Source organism: Drosophila busckii, chromosome 3L (assembly GCF_011750605.1).
Source record: "Drosophila busckii strain San Diego stock center, stock number 13000-0081.31 chromosome 3L, ASM1175060v1, whole genome shotgun sequence".
In the NCBI taxonomy this organism is placed as follows: domain Eukaryota; kingdom Metazoa; phylum Arthropoda; class Insecta; order Diptera; family Drosophilidae; genus Drosophila; species Drosophila busckii.
Window position 1 is genome coordinate 10,142,717 of NC_046606.1, and position 24,470 is coordinate 10,167,186.

The 24,470-nt window shown below is 35.4% G+C and overlaps 1 protein-coding gene across 1 annotated transcript in view; it reads left to right on the forward strand.

Annotated features, from left to right (window-relative positions):
* The first annotated feature begins 681 nt into the window (after positions 1–681).
* LOC108599620 (ecdysone-induced protein 75B, isoforms C/D) overlaps positions 682–24,470 on the forward strand; it is a 74,334-nt gene continuing 50,545 nt past the window's right edge. The window contains exon 1 of the mRNA XM_033293623.1: positions 682–781. Within this exon, the coding sequence (XP_033149514.1) occupies positions 697–781 (85 nt within the window). The 5' untranslated portion in view covers positions 682–696. The remainder of the gene's footprint in view (positions 782–24,470) is intronic.

Sequence of the window (24,470 nt, forward strand, 5' to 3'; positions counted from 1 at the left end):
TGAGCTTAACAGCAGTCAGCTGCTGCTATCGATAGCAGCCAACATGTTATACACTGGTTACAGTCTACAACGAAACGCTGCTGAACTTAACATTTTCTGTTAGCACATCGAACTTCTACGCGTTCGTAGGCCAGTCAAAGATATGGGGGTTTAAAAAAGTTTTAGAACTTAACAAAGCGCGTGTAACGGACATAGACAGAGCGTAGTGTGTGTTGTGTTGTTTTTCCGGTGCTTGGCGTAAAAATCAAAATCAAAATATAACAGCGTGTCATAAATTGTCAAAGTCTTATTGTTTTTAAGAGAGAGAGAATTATAGTCTTATTAATGTTTGGCATTTAATTGCGCGCTCTACTGCTAAATGTTGCAATCAATTGTTGATTCTACTAGATGAAAATGCATAAAGACTTGTCCAAAAATAAGACGCGTAAGAAATTGTTGTTGCCAAGCGAAAGTGTTGTTGCTATTTTGTGATATTTGTGCACACACAAACAAAATATAAATAAATAAATAAATCTAGCAGAAATTATAAATTTAGTTAGACATCAACGGGTACTACTTATGACTAGCTAGTGTTATATATTATATATATAGACTATAACAAAAGTTGCCATACAAACTGCCAAACCAAGTGCCCATATTGCAAATTACTAAACTATCAAAATTAGCGCCTTAACTAAACTTAATCACAACTCTAAAATGACTGTGGGCAGTCGTGAGGACTTGTTTGCTCAGGCCAAGCATATCGATGATACGGAGCGTCTAATTGGACGTGTCTTAGCTGGTGAGTGATGATGATGATAATCATCTATAGTATAGAACTTTAATTTCGATTTGGTTTATCAAGCTTTGATGCTTTGGCAGCAGCTGCTTTACTTTTGCTTTCTATTGCGTATTTTTGGCTGCTACGCCGCCGCTCGGTCATTGAACTCATTAACCTAAATTTTCTGCGAGCAAAATGAACAAAAACCGCAGAATTTTGTTATACACAGCATCGAGCGCGTCATAGTGATAACAAAATTTATGTTGTCTGACATACACTGTATGTGTGTGGGTTGTATTGACTAATGATACGCTTTGATATTTCTATGAAAAAAGGTAAAGGGTATGATGCAGAGAGAAGAAGGCGTGGCAGTTCCTAAGAAGTGTATATATTCTTCAACAGAGAGACAAACTGTATTGAATGAGTTAAGTTTGCCTGTATGAGCGGCAAAAACTCAAAGTCTATAAGAGATAGAGCAACCAAACTTTATATATAGATACACCTATTTCAGAAGCAGTATATTCTTATATTTGAAGATTTTATTTCAATCGGCATATCAAAAAATTCGGAATTAAAAATCGAAAAAAATCAATTTACGCACAAAAATTTTAAGATTAGCATACACAAGCTTTAGCATACAAATATTTCGTATATATTGGATAAGAAATATTATATGGAAGTTCATTGTGGAAGTGAATTGTTTATCAATTTGTTGGATTACATTTTTTATACGTAATTTCTATTAGTTTTACTTTTCTTTTTATGACATATACATATACATATACACAATTTTAATTTAGTTTATTTAAAGCGTATCAAAAAGCTGTCTACGCCCCAAACTTAATGCGTTCTGGATTGTAAATAAAGTTGTATGCGTTACAAATTATTTATTAAAGCGCAGCTTTCATTGCTTTCATTAATTGTCGATAGCTTTCGATGCAATCAACTTAATCGACAGTTGTTAATTAGTTTTAGTGGCAAGTTCAAAGAACTTTTGCGGCAAGCGTAGCTTAGGTCACGGAAATGGCGCCCTTAAGTTGCCTCATTACAAAGCCTGTTATGCCAACACTTTGTTGCCTGCGTATACTTAATATTTGATGAGTGTGCTACGCATAATCAAATTATTATTTATTACAAAGCGTGTAAATGGCAATCAAAATGCGTAGCAAACAAAGAGAGAGAGCGAAAGAGTGAGAATGAGCGACAAGTCGGCGCAAAAAATAATCTAAGCGCAAATATAAAAACGAACGCACGAAAGTAAAAGCAACGACAACGACGACGAACAGTCAACGATAGAGCAATGATTGTTGTTGCAAAATCTAGGCCATGGACTTGTGCGGTCGTTGAACTTGGCAAAGCACAAAAAACGCTGCTGGCAGGGGCGCGGCGCGTGGGCGGTGGCAAAAATTTCGCTTTCAATTGATAGCATAAAAGCTGGAGAGCGACTCAATACTGCCTAAAATAGTTAAGCTTGCAACTGACTTAAGTTACTCATACGCGCCGTTGGCTGCAAGCAACAAAAAAATCTTGTTTGAGCTAAAAGTATTTAGGGCATTGGTTTGACATTTATTTATATTTTTTTTTGCTTCGTTTTTTTGTCATTTAGATTTATGGCCTAGCTTGAGCTGTCGAGTGGGCTTGCGGATTAACTTCAATTGTTGCTAATGAAGCAGTTGATTGTTTAGCATAATGTTCTAACAAATGTTGGGCGCATAAATAAAATATATAACCTAAATAATGTTTGGCTGCTTGAATTTTGCAGATAAGATAAATTTGTGGGCTATGATTGCAAAATAATTCGTAAGCACTTGAGTGTTGTCAAAAAAGTTCACGATAAGCGCTCTCCCCACTATCTAATGCGCTCTCTTTTACGCTCTTTCTATTGCTTTTGGTTAGCGCTGGCAGTGGCCTTGGAATTGCTTTGAATAACTGCCTCGTTCATTGACCCGAGCACATGAATCGCCGCTGCTGTTTTTTTCGCTTGCTCGTATCTGTGCCCCACTGTCTATGTGTGTGTGTTTATTTCTATTATCGCCTTAGTCGATGTACGCAGCGATATTATGCAGCTGACGTCGCCCCGTCACCTCTCCTGAGCTCCTTGCCCCAGCCAACCGCATGACCCAATAAAATTTGCCTGCGTTAGCGTTAGCGGCGTGGCTCGACTCTATCAATTAAGGCAGCGGCGTACGATTTGCAGTTACCTACAGGGCAGGTCTGTCTCTGTGTGTGTGTGTGCTCTAGATATATGTATTTATTTAATTGTTATTTGTTCAACAGCAGCAGCACTAACCTCAAATAATTGTCAGCTCCCAAGCCCAATGGCGTTGACATTAATTTGCAAGGAGCTGCGTGGCTTGGGTTGAGAGCATGCGCCAGCTGCAGTTTGGGGCCAATGTACGACCTTCAATTAGCTTACTGAGCAGCAGGCCTAGGCCCACCCACCCACCACCACCCTTAAGTCATGACCCCGTTTTTCTAGCACTTGACCGCACTCACATAAATATTTTGCAAAAATTTTGCACTCAGTTCTAAATATATTTATGTATTTGTTGCATGATTCACATTTGATTTAGTACTAATCCATAGCTCAATGCTAAATAAATATGTGAATTTTATTAGATTTAGAACTTTCAAACAGCAATTAGATTATTTTTGTTTTAAAGCTGTTTGTTCAATTATTTAATGATTATGTTTACCAAAAGTGAAATAAAATTGCATAATTAGACCATATTGTGTTTAAAAAAATGAGCATAGGCTTTGATTTTAAATATTTTTGCGCTATTGAGCTAAATTTTCACACATAGTATATAAAAAATATACAAATCTTAAAAGGTTTCAATCAATAAATACTGCAAGGATTGCAATTATTTGTATTAATTTGAATAAACTCAATTATTTTCAATTATTTGATTAATCTCAAATAAGTCAATATTTTATAATCAATCAAAAATAATAGAATTGATAAGAAATGGTATTTCAAACTTCTTTAACTTAAACTTTCTGTCTCTTTATCAATCGCAAACTCATTTAACTAACTCTAACTTTCTTTTGTCTTGCAGGTAAGTTAATGAAATTGGCTCGCCCATTAGCTTATTAATGTAAGTACAAGAAAATCAAACTTTATGCAAGTGAAGCACATTGAATGCTATTCGAGGTGCTTCACCTGTGTGAGCAGCAGCCTTGCCAAAGAAAAGCGCAGACTCTGCGTCTGGCCCCCACTCCCTTTGCCATAAGCAACTCATGAGCAACGCTCCATGTCCATGTCAAATGTGTGTGCAAAGCTGTTGCAGCCCACACGATTTGCATTTTACAAATTGAAATCAAGTGAACAAGCGCAGAGAGCAGCGAGACGCTGCTGCTGGCGCTGCTGCTGCTGCTTGAGCTGCAATAAATAAATTCAACATAATTTTTCCTAATGTCATTTTATTTTTTTGCTCTATGACAACGACTCATTGTTGTTGTTGTTGTTGCCTGACGTCTAAGCAAGCGGCAAAACTGCACTGCACTGAGAGTTGAATGCACGGCGCAGCATTGTAAAGCTATAACCTCGATCTAAATTTACACACACACACACACACACATAAGCTAGAGAGACTCACACACACACACACACAGCTGCAGTTGCTGAGGTGCTGCAACAAAGTTTATTGCGACTTCTATGTGTATTTGTGTTGAACTTGCACTCAATTTCTATGTTACACACATACACTGATAAACACACACATACACATGCATACAGTCGCCACATTCGGCATTTGTCGAGTGAGCTTTTTAAAAGCTTTTTTTATATGGCGAACGGAAATGACAACGGCGCTTATGAGTGTGCATAGGCAGCTAATAGAGAGAGAGAGAGAGAGAGAGAAAGAGAGGCAGAGAAATAAAATTGAATGAAGTAGACAATTTGTTAAGATTTTGGTTGGTATTAAGTAAAGCTAACAAATTTATAGGGTAACCCCTTTTCTTTTTCTTTTATATTAACTAAATAATAATAAACTTTCTTGGCCTTAGCCACTATTTTCTTGAGTTTATTCTTTGTTTTTAATTAAAGAATTTTAATTCAATAGCTAAATTCTGTTTTTCCTCAAATATATTTGATAAGTTTTTTTTTTCTTATTGCTAAAGTTCGAATTTTTACAATTGCAAAGCATTGAGTAAACAAATATATTTTTAATTCACAATTTTTATTCAAGTACTAAAATATTTTTAAAAATTTATTTATGCAATTTTTTACTTTCTTGAATTTTATTTAATTACAGCACTTCAATTCAATAGCTAAAATATAGTTTTAACTCAAATATTATTATTTCTTTTTAAGATTTTATATTTTTTTCAAGGAAAGATTTTTTTTTATAATTGCCAAAGTTTGATTTTGCACATTTTAAATTACTAGAGCATATATTTTTAATTCAAAATTTTAATTCAAGTACATAATTTCTTTCTTTTTTTATAATTATTAATTATTTTTTATATTGATTTTAATGAAAGCACTGTAATTCAATAGCTAAAATATATATTTTTTACTCATACTTTTTTTTATTTGCAAAATGTTATATATTTTTAATGCAAGATCTTTTATTCAATTACTTAAGTTAGCTTTTTTTACATTGCTGCTTGACCTTCTACGCATACAATGCATCCAATTAAATTTTCTAGATGAAAATTGAGCTCTGCATCCTTAACAGTCCCGCAGCAGCCAATCAATTGATTAAAATTCTCACTTAAAATTGCTGGCAAGACCTTCCACACAATAAACAAAAAAAAAAAAAAAAAAAAAACTGAAATCCACTCGCTCAACATACACTTTATAAATGTTATGTATGCATGAAAATCAGTAAACGTTAACAATAAATAAGCGAGCCCATTGCCAGGCCTAGCCTTTAATATGGAGCCTCCCTGGCTTGCCCCGTCGCCAACGAGCTGAACACACTTATGCATTAACCCAAACGAATTTGAATGCACACATTCTCTCAATGCACAATGGCCAGAGCCAAGTGAACAGGCGTAAGGTGCAATGGGTGCGGGGGCGGCGGGGGGGCTCAGCACAGCAGCGAGCAGCATATCGAAAAATAGAATCAAATTTTTAGAGGTTATTGCGAAGCGGGTCAATTCAGTTCATTCGCCTGCCACAGCGACAGCAAAAAGCTTGAGACCTTGCAACACACACACACACACACACACGCATAGACCAGCATATATTTTTCTCTCTAGAGCGCAAGAGCGAGAGAGCGCGCCATATGGCAAACTGCAAGTCTCTATTTGTTGTTGCTGTCGCGTCGTCGTCAAATGCATTTGCCTATGTGTGTGTGTGTGTGTGTGTGTTTGTAATCGTGTCTATATATTTTATGCACATTTTTCTATAGTCGCAAAGCAAATTGAAGTCGACAAACGTTCATGAACTCAATTTGGGTTTTTCCTTCAAAGTGTCTCTCTGTGACGTCAAAAGGCAACTGTAAATTTGTAACAGTCTCAGGCGCTAATAAATTAAGGCAGGACCAATCTGTTGCCAAGTTAGTCATTAGATTTAAATACAGTTCGCTGAATCTGAATCTGGAAGCTTTCACTAAATAAGTTACAAATAATATAAAAATATAGTTTAAAATATATCTGCAAGCATTTACTTCAATTTTTTTATACATTTTCTAATTTGCGTTAAATTATTTTCTAAGCATATTTTCCAAGTAAGCTTAAAAATATATACAATATATGCTATAGCCCATTAATCTAATCATAGTTTCTATGAATAATATTTTGTGCTTTTAGTTATTTTCATTTTTAAGTAAATAATAAATACATAATTCCCATGCTATGAAATATGTTGGGAGTACATTTTTTTACTTTAAAAATGCCATTTACAAGTATAAAAAAATTTGACGCCTTTTAATTTGTAACTTAAAAATAAAAAAAGCAACTTTACACAAAGGCAGATTAAAAAAAAAAATTAGATAGCACATGTAAAACGGCGCTCAAAAGCATGCAGCATTTGTAGCATGCACAGCTGCATATTTCACACGCCAGATGGCGGCACTTAATGTTAATGTTAACAAGCAAAAAGTAAACCAAAATAGCTGCTAAACAAAAATTACACGCTTACGCCATCTGGCGTTTTCTAGCTGTAGCTGCAGCTTTTGCGTAAGTTGCGCATGTTGCACGCTGTATGGCGCTGCTGTTGTGAGCTGTGAAAATTAATTGACATGGCTAACGCTAGATGGCTACAAAATACTTTAAGCAATATTTTATTGTTTTGACTTTGTTATTATTAATAAATAGCAATAAAGTAATAAAATAAATTGCATTATCATATTACAATTATTTTAAACTTTTTTGCTAGTAATAAATATGCTAAGAAAATATTGCAACACATTTTAAAGTGATCTTATTTATATTTTTGCTTAATGAATTGCAAAAAATTAAATTGTATAAACAAATAGTGGCAAAGTGGCTATAAAATCGCGCTATAAAATGTTGCGTTTGCTAGATCAGCCAAATATATTTCGGCTAATGCGCACTGACTTTTAAGTAGCCACGATTACACCCCGCTAAGGCCCTTCGCTTCATTGCCACCCTCTCCCCAGCTGATATACATTTCAAATTGCCCTTAGATTTTATGTATGTTAAAAAAAATAAAAAGTAAATAAATGTGAAACCCTCAACAAGTTTATGCGCATTGCAAATTTCGTCTGAGCCCTTCTCAATATATAATCCACTCTCTATACGCTCGCGCTCTCTTTCGCACTTATAATTTGCTGTCTCTGTTGTCCTCCCTTCTGTTCTTTGCGCGATTGGTAGCTTTTCTCCTCTGGCTGCTTTCAAGGTTGTTCGGACATTGACATTTTCATTATTTTTTGGGCAAAAAAATAACAAAAAAAAAAATACAAATAAAAAAAAAACATACAAAACACAGTTTGCTTTTTTGTTGGCTCTTTTTGGTGCGTGTATATTTTCTCCATCTTCGTTCTTTGATTTTTTGTTTTATGCTTTTTTTTTGTGCTGTGGTTCTTTTTCTTTATAATGGTGCCCGCATAAAATTTTAACCAAAATATCTTGGGCGCTTGTCTGCGCTTACTTCATTTCTCTTTCTTTACGCTGCTGACCCAGCGCGACTCAAAATGGCGCCAAACGTGTAACACCCACAACAAAAACAACAAAAAAAAAACAATTGAGTTATACAAATCTAGGCAAATCAAAAATTTACAACACGTTGTACCCAAAAAAAAACTGTCAGCCCTTGACTTTGAACACAGTTGTGTGTGCGCTTCCTTCTTGCCGAAGTTCAAGTTCGTTTTACGCATTTTAAATGCCGCAGCAACATGTTGCATATCATTTAAGCCAACACCAGCAGCGCTGTCGCTGTCTTTGGGCAATTATAATCAACACTTGAGTATGCTCGGCACGCCTAAACGCGCGCACACTGATAAAAACTTAAATAAACTGCCTAGGCCAACGATCTGTGTCTGTGGCTTGCTGCTGTGTCTTAGCACTTAGCCTAGGCCAGGCCAGCGCGCTTGGCAACTGAGCTGTGACATGGCCAAAAGTTACTTGAACTTGGGCCTAATGCCGTCGCAGTGAATTGCCAAATAAACTCAAGCAATAGCTACAATTAGATAGGCAATAGTTTCAGTACCAGTGGCTGAGCTTAAAATAAGTTTATTAGCCACTTAAAGTTCAACTTGGGGCCACTCAAGCGCTGACATCAGCTTAGAACAATTAGATTCTGAGCTATATTAAGCATAGGCCTGTTTTTTGATTGTTCATGGGATTAGTTAACATGCGTGAACTTTAACACAATATAATGCGTATTGTTGTATAGAATTTAATTTATTTATAAAAAGAATAACTTATAATGCTAAAATTATAGGCTAACTTAGTTGCTATTCTAGGGTATTATATTTATGTAGATCGCTGGCTGCATAGCATTCCAATTAGCTAAGTTTTGTAATTGATTAAGATAATCCCAATTGGAATACTTGGGCATTTAAATTTCTCTTAAGTCTTGTTTAAAAATTATGTATTTCAGCAAGTATAAAATGATATTTTTATTGATATATTTTGAAATATATATAATTTATATTTTTGTATATTTTACTATCATATTATTTTTTATTTCTTATTTTGAATTAATTGTTAAACCTTTTCAACTCATTTTTTTCTCTTTATTCATTATGCTCTGCAATCTTTGCTCTTGCTGCTTGATCTCCATATAGAACTATTTCACTATTTCATTCTATTTAAATTATGCCACACGCAGCTTGCTCTAGCATGACTATGCATAAACAGCTGAGCAACCAGACACAATATCAAATCAGTTGGCCCAAAACGCATTTCAATCAAATACGTTGCGCAGGGCACTGCCCATTAACCCATTTCTCTTGACCAAAAACGAAGCAAGGCCAAAAGCAGGCCATGGCCATGGCCACAACACACACACACACACAGCTAAGTTACATAAGTGTTGTAGAAGAAAGCAAGCAAGCAGAAGAAAGCAATGCACAAAAGAAAGCAGCCAAGAGGCAACCAAACAGAACCAAGCAAAGCGGCCAGGCCAACATTACAGCGCTGACTTTTGATTTCAAGATCAGCAGCGAGTAGCAAGGCCCAAACTGAGGCTGAGGATTACTAAAAAAGGTGTTAAGCTGTAATTTTCGATGCCTTTTTTTTTATATAGTATATAGTTTGAATTATTTATTTTAAAGTTCAACCTAGTTCAACTTTCTACGCATGGCATTTTTAATTTTTTTATTTCGTATTTTATGTTAGTTTGTTAGGCTGTAGAACAACTTTCTGTTTCTGAAACGCATTAGATACAACATATGGCCACATTCTAATCATTATTTTATTCTTCACAATTTTCATAATCGACAAACGCGTCAAGCAACCTTCGCTGCGTGCTTTGACCCAGGCAGGCCACAAGACTTTTGATCAACGTTATTATATTTATTTTGGTTTGGCTTGTATTTTGTGTGTTTGAACAAGTTTTGCTGCTGCTTAGAATGTTCAAACTTTTTTTTTGGTTTGATTAATGAAAGCCCAAAATATGTTAACCGGTTATAGATATACAATATAAATGTATATCCGTTTAGAGGAAAAATCTTATTTATTATGTGAAAAATTAAGCCCATTTTAGAATGTAATACTAGCTGTGCTGTTTGTATTTGGTTTATAACTTATTGCGTGCTAGCGACCGAGAGACTTAAAGACACAAAGAGCCGCTTCAGAGCATCAGATTCGTTCTAGTTTCCATTAGCAGCGAACGGAAGAGAAAGAATACAAAAGAGAGCGCGCGCGCAGCAGCAGCGAGTGAGCGAGAGAGAGCGAAATAGCGCGCCATGCGATCATTAACATTACTTATGTATGCATTCGTTGCTGTGTGTGTGTGTGTATCTCTTTTTTTTCTTTGCTTCGTTTCTGTGGCCGCGCCTCGGTTCGTTGCGTGTGCGTTTCGTCGCTTTGTTCGTCTCACATTCCCCCCTATTGTGCGTGTGCGTAGCAAGTTTACTGACCTTGAACTTCGAAAATTTTGTTCGTTGTTGTTATTGTTATGTACCCGAAAATAGAGAAACGAGCAATTTGTTTAGGTACACGCATATATATATATATATTTGTACTTTTATTTCAGTACTTAGGGCACCACCCCCCTCTCAGTTCAACTACAAACAAACACACACACACACAAAATTTAATCTATTAGATATCATAAGTTGCCCCCGCTGCGCCATCAACACAGTTCAATGTAGTTCAAATTTTATATTAACCTTCGTCCGTTTAGCATTAGATAAACATAGTCAATTATAGATTAGAGCGCGTTTTTGATATAAAAAAGGCATGAGCTACAATTTAATATATCAAACAAATAAAACTGTTCAAGTCAAGCTGAACAGTTAGTTTAGTTGGTTATGCTTATTTTTAGCGTATTTATATTTCCATATTTGGTAGTTAGGGTTTGTTTCAATGATAAGATAAGCGCATTTAACTGAAACCCCCAATCTGAACTCTATCAAGGGCAGCACTTTACGCACATGTGTGTGTTTTTTAACTGAAAATAATAGTAGTTCATTCACTATAATTGAATTCTCCTATGAAATATATGGACACATTTAATTATAATATAGAATCAAAATTTATAAATATATAGAAAAATCTCTCTTTTCTTTTTACATCTTTTATAGTAATATTATTATACAATCAAGAAGTCTTTTCAGAATCCAAATCATTAAATATATGGAATCATCTTTTTATTCTTTTGTTAACTTTTACTTCCAAGAATAGCTAATCGATCATTGTTTGTTCGTTTACAAGGACAAATCCATAACTATGCGTAGTTACCGTTTGGGATCCACCCAATGTTATCTTAAAGTGCTTTAACCTGTACAAAAAGTTTTATTAGCTTTATTTCCACAACGCAAAAAACTATGCGGAAGTGTTTATATGCTTAAGGCAATATTTACGTTGTCGCCCTTTTAAATAAATTAGTTTAATTTTATGACATTACAATTACATGCATACTGCGCATAAGAATTTACAACTAATATTCTTCCTCCTCTCTCTTCTCTTACAGGTGAGTCATTGAATTGAAGCTGCTCATAATCAACAACAACAACATGATGAGGTTGACGTAAGCTGGATTGGAGCTATGCTCATTTGGTATGCCGCCCAGGCCAAGTTTTATGAGTTAGATTCATTAATTATACGAGTACAGGTGCTTACCTGGTTTCTTTCCACTCCAAGTATACCGTTCTATTCCAATTGGAATGTCCATTGGTGTAACTTGTGCCTTAGGTTATGGTTCTGCTCGCTCAGGTAGAATAGAAAGGGTCGCCTGATGAATGAAATGTCAGGTCTGTCAAAGTGTTAACCTGTTCTAGGAGTAAAAGAAAGAAAGAACCAACGGTTAGCAGACACGTATGGGTGAAGAAAAGAAAGACCAGTTCTTCTAACAAAAGCATAACTAAATTAGATTTGTTTTAAATATTTCCAAACCTTTCTGAAAACCTTGCTCGCAATTAATCTCCTAGAGCGTTCGATAACTGTTCTAGCTACGTTTGTCTCTTCTTTGGGTTATGGGGTAGGCGCTTTTTAAGACAAGGTGTCATTCACTTTGCGCCAAAGAAAAACATACGCAAAAAAATGCCAAAAAGAAGAAAAATGGCGTATCCAAAGGGGAATTCATAAAAGAATAACAAAGTAAGTAACAATAATGGTCGTCATCTCATGCTCTCTCGCTCCAACACATACTCGTACACTTTGTACTGTTTTGTTCGCCGTGTCGACGCCACGAATCTAGGTTATTACGCCGAAAATAATTAAAAATACAACAACTGCCTCAGCACTCGTAAATCATGCAAATATATTACAAAAGAGCTCGGCCAAGAGTGGACGCGAGAACGGAGCTCGGAGCACCGAAAGCTTGCGCTGTCAGCAGTTGCCTCTTTCACTCCATTACCACCACATACTTAGCTCCAAGCCCATTGCCGTTGCCGTTGCCGCTGCTTAAGTTGTCTTGGCCAAAATTTAGCGCAGACTTATTCATACGCCTCACACGTGTTTCAAGTTCATTGCCAAATATATATTTTTTTTACGCCATCAGCACACACAGAGCAACAAAAACTGGTAATATGAAAGGCCAATGTTGCGTGGCTTGGACTATGAGCTACCCTGCAGAAAAGTAGGGCTACGAACATATAAATAACAAACTTAAGAAATACTTCTTTATGGGTTAAAATAATCTTTAATATAATTGTTATATTCAAAAGAAATTTTGGAAGTTTTGGAAGGGTGAATTGGGTGAATATTAAAGTTACAAAGAATTAGAAAAAATCTAGCTTTGAGATATAAAAAATATTTTAATGTACTTTTTAATCTTTCATAAAGATACTCTATTGAAAAGAATGTCACTGAATTTTGGAAGGAGTTCTTCCCGTTTTGGGTGAATATTAAAGTTGAAAAGAATTAGAAAAAATCTATATAAAACCTATTTTAATGTACTTATTCTATTAAAAATAAGTCATCACCGATTTAAAAGCGTTTTTTTTTCCTTGAGGGAAAATAAAAATAAATCCTCTGAAATTTGATAGGGTTTTTTTCGTTAAAGTATAGTTAAGATCGCTTTCTTTATAATCAAAAATAAATGTAAATTTATTTATTCTATAGAAAATATTTGTATACTACGTTCGACTCAAAGTAAAGTCCAGTCTACTGCCTTATTCGCACTTTTTTTTAGGGTATATGCAATGCATGCAAATAATATAGCTAAGTATATATTTACTTCTTGTAAATACGCATATCTGCCTAAAGTTCTGATTGTTGGCCTCTTTTTTCGTTAAGCTTTATTATGTCTTGCTGTTGGTTTTCGCTTTTTTGGCTTTATTTGGTCTTTTGCGTTGTTCGGGGCTATAATTTGCTTTCTTGTCTTGCTGTGATCAAAAGGTCTTTGGCTGTCAAAGCTGTTAACCTGTTTCTTACGCACAAGGGATTGGCACTGACTGCAGTGACTGACTGACTGACCGAGCTAAGAGAACAATAAAGACAATATAGGTTTTGGAACTAAAGTAATTTCAATTTTTTACTATGCATGCGATAAAAACTCGTTTAGCTGAAATTTCACTTAAAATACAATTGGAAAATAGCAATCAGTGTGCCCAACATTGCACTCCCTCTCGCTCGCTCGCTCGCTCTCTTTAACTCTTTGCAACGCGCTGTGTGATCTTGCAACGTCTGCAGCCTCGTTGCGATCATTGCACTTTGCGTCTTGTTGCAAATTGTTGGGAACCAGTTTGGCATGCCGAGTCGAGTCGAGAGTGTGGCGCGATCGTGCAGCGTCTGTTGTGTGTTGCAAGCTACAAGTTGCATGGCCGGATTGCAACGCGCTCGTTCGCTCGCTCTCTGGTCGGTCAATGGTTCTCTGGTTCATTGCCATCGCGCTGGGGGTAACTAACCCAGCAAGTCGGCGAGTTGAGGTTGCTGCCACAGCTGCATGCCACACAGCCACGATCGACAACATTTGTGCAGCGTCATGTACGTTGCAGCAAGGACGTTTTGTCATTGGTGGGGGCTAGTAAATGTTTGGTTCATTGACTTACAAAATGTTTAAATTTTATATTTTCATAGTTAGTTCTAATTCCATGACTCAGCAGCGTGTATGTTGAAATAAAACGAGAGCAGACTATCATATTTTATATATATCAACTCAACAGTTCGATGGCATTTATAATTCTCATGCTCTCACACTCTTGTGTGCTGGTTTACAACGATCAGCGAGTTTCGCCGATTGTATAATCGTGTCATATACTGTAGACCGATTCTCAGTTGCATTTGTCAGCAATTCACACACTCGACTTGTGTATGAGTATAACAAAAAATAAACAAACAGACTGGGCGAATAAAATTTCACAAACAGAAATAAAACCAGAAGACATGACTGAGAGGCAATTGACCGCTTAGCAAATAAAAATCCTGATGACATTCACCCCGTTACGAGCGAGTAACAACAACAATAACAACAATGAGTAATAACAACAACTTGTAACCAAAGAGCAATAATGAAACAAACAACAGCAGAGTACAACAACAAAGCAGTGGCGTAGCTAAAGCCAAGAGGGGTTAAAGTAAAGTAAGCGTGCAAAATCAGTTTTTGAATTTTGCATAAACTGCAGGTTTTGAAAACTCGAATTTGTGCTTTAACTATACACATAACTAAGCCAAATATCTATAAACATTTTACAATTAATTAAAGCTGATATTGCAGTATAAATAAATGCCAATACATATAGAAAATATAAACAGTGGCATAGCTAAGGGGCTTAAGTATTAGCAACGCTTCAATAAATGCTGCAAAGCATTTTTAACGTAAATTTTATAAGCTGCAATACAGAAATTAATTCAAAAGTAATTGTTTAACTTCATTATAATAATTTTAATTACTCATTTCGAGTTTAAGCCAATTTTTCCAGCTTCTTCAATTCATTATAATAATTTAGCTTACATTTAATAAAAGTTTTTAGTTTTTAAATGGAATTCTCATAACGCATTTCGAGCTTAAACAACATAAAGCATTTTATAGTTGCTCCAAGTCTTACTGATAATTTTTTTTACAATTAATTTAGCTGCAGCATAAATATTATATAATACTTAAGTTGTCTTAATCAACACAAAAACGCTGCAAAATAATTATACTAATTTTTTGTATAACTAATTAAATAAATATCGATTTGTTTTTGATATTTGATCTGCCAGCCCCCTTTTTATCTACGCCACTGCACTGTTCCCACCCAGTCTGCATATCTTGCATCTTGTTCTGCTGCTATTGCTATCTCTATCGCACTGTCGTCTGCTGTACTTTCGTCACTTTTTTGTTGTCAGTATGACGCTTTGCATTTTTATGCAGCTTTCGTTACAGCAACAAATTTGGGCACAATTAGCAATGTTGTTGTTGCCTGTTGCTGTTAATAAACTTGAAAATGTGTTGCTTAAATACTTTCCGTGTTGTTGTTGCGGCAGTGCAAAAATGCAAACAACAAGAGCAGCAGACTAATGAAGAATTTTAAATGCGCTTAGCTTTAAATAAAAAAAATTCAATAAAAAATAAAAGCATGTAAAACTTATTATATTAAGTTTTATATGAGTATTAAATTTTATTATATATATTTTTAAATTTCATAAAATGCATAAATGTTTGCTGTTGTTGCAGCTTTAAAAAGGAAGCAATAATTTTTGTCAGTCAACAAGTTGAACTTTGTGATGGCTGTCACCTATATACCGCTAGAGCTAAGACCTTGACTTATATAGTGCATGCACGCTCAGACAATATATAATATTCAATAAACTCCGACTCTGTAGTTGTATCACACACTCATAACTGATAGCGCTTAATTAGAATGTGCATACTGAATCTGCCACTATATATTTAATATATACATATACCAGTATCTGCTTAATACAGTCGTCCATCGGTTACACTTGTAATTGGGTCTAATGCAGCTCTGTTCTGTGCAATCGTTGTGTGCAAATATACATCTGTCGGATGACAGTTATGCAACATATGAGCTCTCGACACAGATACAAATATACTAAGTTAAATCTAATGTGATTCTCCGCACTGCCTACACACATCACACACTCTCTTTTCAAATCATGAACTATAGTTTAGCACAAACGTTCCTTAAGCCAGCTTATTACGGAAATACACACCGTAATTGGATCAGCTAGCCAGCATTGAGCATAGATCAGTTGTTTACCAAAGATAAATGCCAAACTAACCGACCAAGGGAATAACAATAGAAAAATAAAAAAACAACACCAAATCTTATGTAAAGCCATAGACAACTCAAATCAGAGCTATATCTAGAAGAGCCAAGTAGTGCGCACAGAAGCAGACAACAAAGAAGTGAAAGTCCTATTAAAGCATAGGACAAAACGAAAACAATAAGAACAACAAAAAACCAAGTAAAATGAGAAAAAAATACATAATAGTTATGTAAAAAATCATGACGGCGGTTTAATTAAGAAAATGAAAATCATTACAACAGACACACACACACACACATACACATATATAATGAAAGGTCTGTTCCTAATGCGGAGTTTGTTGGACTTTGCGCTGAACTTGTCCCAAATAAACAAAATTCCAGAAAAAACAGTCAGTTAGGTAATTTTGGTGCTGCGCTGCCGCCATTTTGTTGTCTACAGAGCTTAGTAACTAGCTAACTAGTTAGCCAATTGCTTAGTCACTTTCATTTCGACTGTTCTGCATGAAAGTTCGGCTAAACTTTCACTGCCACCCACAAATATTGGCCTGACCTCCAAGTCGTCGTAGTGACTTCAGTTTGTTGCTGTTGCTGTTGCTTTTGCTTTCCAGTCAATGCACTCGCTCTATAAAGTTAATAAACTATGAATTAAATTGCACTGCAGAAATGCCGAAAAAAAACTTTCACAAGCGACAGCAACAACAACAAAAGCTGCTGATTGCTTTGACTACGCGACAGGCGCTGCAAATTGTTGTTGCGCCAATTTCTGTTATTGTCTTTGTGTGTGTGTGCAACACGTGGAAATTCCCACACACACACAGTCAATTTTGGCAGCGTCGTCTCTCTGCTGCAAACAATTTCACTTTGGCTTGGGTTAAAGTCCTGCCAGTCCAAGTGTCAGTCAACTCGCCAGCCAAAGCTGCTGCCAGTTGCTGTTGCTGTTGCTATTGTTGTTAGTATCACTAGCATAGTTGCCCAGCAAAATTTACTCGAATGCTCCACTGAATTGCGAGTGCAGCGACCTGCGATCGGCGCCCAGTCAACACACACACACAGACACACACACACATGAATCATGACCAGGCAGTCAGTCTCTCCCCTGCGCCTCATCATCATCAACATCATCAGCTGTTGCCACACGAACTCTCTTGCTGCTGTTGCAGTTGCATACCAGTTTTAGCTATGTGTGTGTGTGTGTGTTTCTCCATCTGTGTGCTTCGTGCTATTTTGCATGCCAGCCTAGCCTGCGCCCCATGTGGCGGCGGCGGTGTTAGAAAGCGTCCGATAGTAATGAACTTTTTCCATTCGAGGTGCTTGACTTATGGCTGCGATCGCATGACTCGAACTTATTTTGTTTCGCAGCAGAAAATACTTTAGTGGCATTTTTGCATACAAAAATGTTAATCCTTTAATGCAACATATTTTAAAGTTCAGCGCACAGTGTTGCAAAAATTGATCAACAACTGCAATTCATAATGATTTTTGCTAAAGCTAATAATTTATATGAGCTCACTTAATACAAACTTAATATAAATCAATTTAGATGAGCTAGAGTTTAGTTAAAATATTTAAAAGAACTTAGAAATTTGTTTAAGTAACTAAATTAATTGAGCATTAAATTAGTTGCCACTGTAAAAATAATTAAATTATAAGTAGCAGTAGAATTGTTTCAATTGCAATAATAATATGGGCGTTGTTTATATTTTAGTAAGATATGAGATCACTTAGTGACTAAGTCTTAGTCTAATACAGAGGAGTTCACAACTCTAGAGTTCAATTAAAATGTTGGCTTGCACTAAAAAATAATTTTAAATAATTTAATAAATTAAAGATTAAATTAGATACCACTCTTATAAGTAAAAGTTGTAGTAGAAGCTGAACACTTTAATTAATTGTATTTGTTATAAACCATTAAGTTAGCAGCTACGTTCATATATTTAAGTGTATTAGCTGAATTAAAATTTGCAAATGATTAAAAATGAAAATTAGCAAATTACGTATACGTAATGTGAATGGGAATGTGAACAAGTTAACGCCAAGTCTAGATCAGTACAGTTAAACACTTGAACTAACTACTTTTGTTAAATTAGGAAATAATTTCATAATTAAATGATCAATCATGTGAGCACTTTAGCTAAACTAATAAGAAGATGACAAATATTTCAATGAGATCACTAATTCGATTAGAAATCAACGCTTTAGTTGAAAACTTTTTGTACATAAAGCATTTAATTGAGTAATGAGTGATCACTTTAATTAAACTAATAAGAAGTTAAACAATATTTCAATGTGTTTATTTCGCAAAACTTTTTGCAAATAAACTATTTAATTAAGAAATGGGTGATCCTAACTAAACTAATAAGAATATGATTACTTTAATGTGATCACTAAGTCTATTAGAGATGATCGCTTTAGTTGTAAAAATTTTATTAAGAAATGACTAAATAAGCAAATTGAACTACACTTTAAAATCGTCAAACTAAAAAGCAGCTGAGTGTGAGCCTATGGAAGAGTCTTCCTGTTTGGCTAACAACTTCATTAGCAACAGAACACCCGCTAATTCAGTCTCGACCCAATGGCGAGCACCTGTTGCTGTCTCTTTCGCGCTGACTTTGCTTGAGGCCTACACACGTTCTACTATGAGACAAGCGTGCAATAAACTCAAAGCTACTTCCTAGTGAAGAGGGCACTGGCGCTACGTTTAGTTCGCATTCATAAATTATGAGACGGCGGGCAAACATTAACAACAATAATAATAAAAAAATTATGCTAAGCGCGTACAAAGTTTGTTGTTTGTTTCGCAAACAGGTTTCAAATTCCTTGCCAGTTGGTAGAGCGTTTTTAACTTGGCTCACCTGACAAAACGTGGGCCATAGAACGAAGTCAAAGCCAGGGAACCAATAAAAGCAGCAGCACAAAAGATTTTGGGTCTCTGGCGCGCACTGGGCCCAGTTTTGGCTTCACTAATTATTATGCTAAGCTTGATATGAAAAAAAAAACACAAAAGCCAGAGGTTCTGGCGAATTCAGCAGCGAAGACAACAGAGAGAGCGAGACAGAGAGCAGCACACACACACGTTTAAATATTTCTACAGAAGCAGCAGCGCTCCAAGGGGGAGAACTGGAGCTCTGTTGCTTTGTTCTTGCCCCACAGTCCGCAGTCCTCAGTCCGCTTGTCCGTCTTCGTCGCTTAATGGCGGTTAATGGAGGTCATTCACTTTCGCACGAATTGTAATTTTTGTGCTTTCAGTCAATTCAAGTTGCAAGTCAGCGCCAGCGTTTGAGTTTGAGTTTCATCCTGCTCATTGCTCTCTTGCCCTTTCTCCCACAATTCCTGCGCTCCAGCTCCAGCATTATCATCATCGAGTTCTTACTCATATACGCGATCAGCTTATGTATTTAGCTTTATGCTCTTTTCATTCTGCGCCATTAACAAGCATATCGCATAATCTTATTATGTTGCCAAAAAAAAAGAAGTAAATAAATAAATAATTGTGTGTGTTTTTTTGATTCTCTTTGCTTACTTTTGATTTTTGGTTTTTCGTTTTTTTTACTGCACTTGATAAGCTTGAGCAGTGATCTGAAAATTAGACTTATTAAGACTGCCACAGAGATCTCTAGAGACTTTAGTCTGTAGCCTATTAAATTTAATCGTTTGAGCTGCAGATCTTATTGTTTATAAATATAAAAAATTTATAAAAATTTCTTTATATATAATTCTTGTCTTTAAAAAAAAGATATATCTATCCTATGAGCAGCTTGCCTATGAATTTGGGTTGGCTTGGAAATTAAAAAAATTCGATTTCGAAATTCGAAATGTGCCGAAAGTTCCATAGACTCTCATAAATCAGCAATTACAAGCACGAAGATTTTAATTAGCTAAGAATTCGAGTTTTCGAATTCGATTTCGAAATTCGAAATATGCTAAAAGTTCCATAGACTCTCATAAATCAGCAATTACCAAAACGAAAAGCAGCTTCAAGATTTTAATTAGCTAAAAATTCGAGTTCGAAAACCAGAATGTGCCGAAAACTTGAGAAGTTCTCATTAGGCAACAATCACTGTACTGCTCGAACTTAATTTTGTGTAGATCTGAGCGTTAATTAAGCTGCTATGGCACCTCAGTATAATTAGCTAAGAATTCGAGCTTGAGTAACGAAATGTGAACCTTAGGCAGCCAACACTGTAGCCACTAACATTTCATAGTTAGGCCCATTAAGCACCGTTTGAAAGCTATCAAATGCAATAACTGCAGAGCAATCTAGAGCTGGAGCCCAAGTGCTTATTACGAGAAACCTCCATGGGCCCAACAGCAGCAGCAGCGCCAAGTGCAAATTGCCAATTAAACAGCTGCTCATGGCTAGAGAGTGAGATGGAGAGAGAGCGAGAGAGAGCGCTTGCCACTGGTCATGGCGTAATCATAGAAAGCACGTGCGGCAATTACCAATTTTTGTGTTGCTTTGAGCCAAGTGCATTCAACTTGGCCAACTGTGTGCTGCACATGCGTGTCGGCCAACGAGCAGCAAACTGACAAGTCAATAAACTCATTGCAAACTCGCTGCTGCTGTTGCCACATGCTGCATGCCACAGAGTGCAGCTTAGCTAGCTTATCAGGCAAACTAAGCACGATCAACAACGAGCCATTGGCACCACACACAGAACGAACAGATCGTAGCTCGGACTGCGAATAACCCTCAATAACAGTTACAAAACTGTATGCAGCACTAGTGTGTGCAAGTGTGTGTGTGTATCTGTGTGTGTGCGCAACGGGCCGTCAGTCAATGTACGCAACTAGGCCTAGAGCTAGATAGAAAGAGAGATACAAAAACCACAGCCGAAGAATTTGCAAGAAAATTGCAACGGCGACAAGCTTGAGGCTGCAACTGCAACTGGGCGCTGCAGTGGGGTGGGGTGTGAGTTTATAAAGTGAAGTGGAATGAAGTTGTGGCCGTTGTCGTCGTCGTCGTCGTCGTCGTCGTCTCGGGAGTGCATTGCACTGCTGCCAAAGGGTTAAAGACCCTCTCAGCCAGCGATCGTCGTTGTCGTCGTCGTCGTCGTCGTCGTCGTCGTGAAATGTGTGCAAAGAAATGTGAGTGGAAAAATTCAATGCAAAGAGCTGCACACACTCGAAAAAAAAAAGAAAAAGCAGCAGCAACAAAAATCTGTGCAGCGGGAAAAGCAAAAGTGCAGCAGCCCCCATTAGAAACGAAGACAGCAGCAGAGAGCCGAACCTACATCAACATCCAATGCGCTTACTCATGCACACGCACACACAGTCAGAGACACTAGTGTGTGTGTGTAATCATAGCAAGCAAACTGCAAGAGAGCGCGTCTAACTGAGAGCGCGTCAACGTGCATTGGCTTTGAACTTCACATAGTTAAGTCTGCGCCGCGCTCTCGCTCTCTCACTCTCTCACTCTCTTACGCTCTGCGCTTTTTCTTTTCTTTACATTTCTCTTGCGGTTTTTGCTGCTTGTTTTGTTTTTCAATGTCGAGTTCACTTTTCAATGCAAGTGACGCTGCTGCTGCTGCTGCTGCCTATTGGGATAGATCATTGAACGTTCACTGCGCCCATAATTGCTGCCAGCTCTGTCTATGTGTGTGTGTGTGTGTGTGTTCTTCAACTCAAGTGCCATCGCTTGATTAATTTTCGTTGCATTCGTTTCAACATTTTTACTATGATAAGCATTACATTGAAATGAAATGAAATGAAATGTATTTTTCTTTTTCTCTTTCTGTTTCCTGCTCTCACTTGCCTTGTCTGCTGATAATAAAGCATAGAGAACCCCAACGCCTGCATGATCATGTAATCATAATCTAGCATTATTTCTCATTTCACCCAAGTCGACAAAACAAGTTCAAGTACATTGAAAAGTAGCCACAAAGCGTAGAAGAAAGAAGCATAGAACATTCTACAACTATTTTTGGTTAGACAGCAGCCAAAGAACTGGCGAGAAAGTCTAGAAGAAAACAAGAGAAATGTATTAGTGACTGTAGAATGCTTTGAAAGCGGAACAGTGAATTGCGCTTTAACTAAAAAAAAAGCAAACAATTTAATTAGTGTGGTATAAAGCAAAGCAATATGTCAAAAGTAAAATATTAATAAAGTATATATTGAAAAGAATTGCTTATATGGCAATGGCTGTTTAATTAGAAAAACAGAGCTTAAAATATAAATAATTATTTTATTTTTTAACTACAATTTAATAATTATGAGTTTTCTCCACATTATTTATACTTCTAATCTTCTGGGATCTACTAAATAAATAAATAAATTTACTAAATATACCACTTAAGCAATCTATTTTTAAAAGAATTACTCAATTTACTATAGTTGTTTAATTTAAAAAGAAAAAAGTGTTTTAAATATAAATAATTATTTTATTTTAGCTACAAATTATAAAATATATAATTTAAGAAAAAAATAAATATTAAAAATTTTTATATTATTAAATATATAATATAATTTAAGAATTTTTCTTTATTTTTTAACCAATTTTCTGGGCTATTTAGTTATTGATAATGTGGAAATTCTTTTTTAATTCTGCAAATTTTTAAAGCAGAGTGATAATGGCAATCAAAAATATTATATATAGACTTTTAAGAATATATAGTTTTAGTGTATATAACATTCTGCAGTTCTATTTTATAAAAAATGTCAGCAGCTGCAAGTTTTAAATTATGATGCTAAAATATCTCAACAATTAATACAAAATTCTTTAATTTTTATTTATGCCACACTAAATTATAAATTTGAAATATTTAAAATTGTGATTTTTGCAAATTTTAAACCTTTGATCAGCTACTTGTATATAAATAAATATTTTATTTATTTATAAGTTCGCAGACTTGATTTCTATGCACGATTAGTTCTAATTTTATTTTAGTTTTTTGCATATGCTGCCCACTAAATTGTTAATACAACAAACAAATGTTATGACTAAAACTAAAACGAAAGCAGTTCAATAGACTGAGAACGGGCCAGGGTCGGGGAATTAGAATTTACGCACAATTTGGCAATTGGACTTGTGTGTTGTTTGCTTAAGAATTTAGCACTACGGGAAGCGAAATACGCCGTATTCCGGGCCATGTTCATATGTATATGCTGACCTTGGTTAATAATTTGTTAGAGAAAGCCGAGGGAGACTTTTTTTTTGCACGAATATCTTTCACTGTGGGACTGACAAATATTGTGTAATAATTATTATGACGAAGCGTGTGTAGAGATTGCACGCGCTGTCTTATCAGTGAACCTTGAAAATTGTTATCAAATTTTCACCTTTTTGCGCGAAAAACTACAAAACAACAAAATTGTTGATAATGTACGAAAAATTAAGTGCGACTAGTGTTTGCGCTATATAGAGGAAATTTCCCAGCGCCGCTATATTTCATTCAGTTGGCAAATCAAATATTTGTAACACCCACAACTCAATAAGCGTTACTTATTTTATTTTTATCTATGTGACGCGTTGTCGCTTTGTTTGTATTTGTGGTTAAAATAGATAAGCGCGTCGATCCAGCAGGAATTTGTGCTGCTGACCTTCATTTTTCACGATAACACACATAACCGATAAGCATTTCATATATGTGTATGTGTGTGTGTGTGTGTGTAAGTGTATTTATTATTATTTAGATAATATTTGTTACGTTGCTGTTTGGCAATTGACAAATTACGACATTTTAAGGCACTAGGAATTGAGCCTAACGGCACAATTGTCTATTAACAATTCTATTACATATTGCCTAATGCTATGTGCTAAGTGTCTAGCTACTAAGATTAACTAGACTTTGTTATTGAACTTTGTTTCAGTTTATTACTTCACAGCGCAATTTATTCCATACAAAGTTTATTCGCATTTATAGCAACATTTTGTATTTTGGCTTAACTCACATTCGATTTCGTTGAACTATTGAAATCCATTTATGCTTCATTATCTGTCTTTTGGCCATACGTTAATGTTGGCATGACATCATGAGCGATCTGGCTAGCCAAAAATTATGCGTAATCAGCAAACTCTGTGCAAAAAAAAACTTAAATCTCTCGCACATAAAAAAGCCACGCAAAAATTAAATTGCTCGAGAACATTAAAAAAACAGGAAAGCAAATATTTAAAAAAAATATGCGTAGCATAAATACACTTTAAATAAATAATATAAAATTATCGTAAAATAATAATAAAAGCTGTAAACGTTTACAGGCTGTAAAAATAATAGTTTTGTATAAAAAACAATAAATATTATTGCTATTTATTTAACAAAAAATTATTTTTAGTCTTAAAAAATTAATTAAATGTTAAAAATTAAAAATACATTTTATTTTTGTATATGATAATTAAATGGTCACTATTATTTTTAATTTTTATCAAAGGAATTAAAAAAAGGAATTATTGTACTGAATTGTAAATTTGTATCAATTGAAAGCAATTTTATTTAATTTTTATTATTAATAAATATTTTTTGGCATAATTTTCTTTT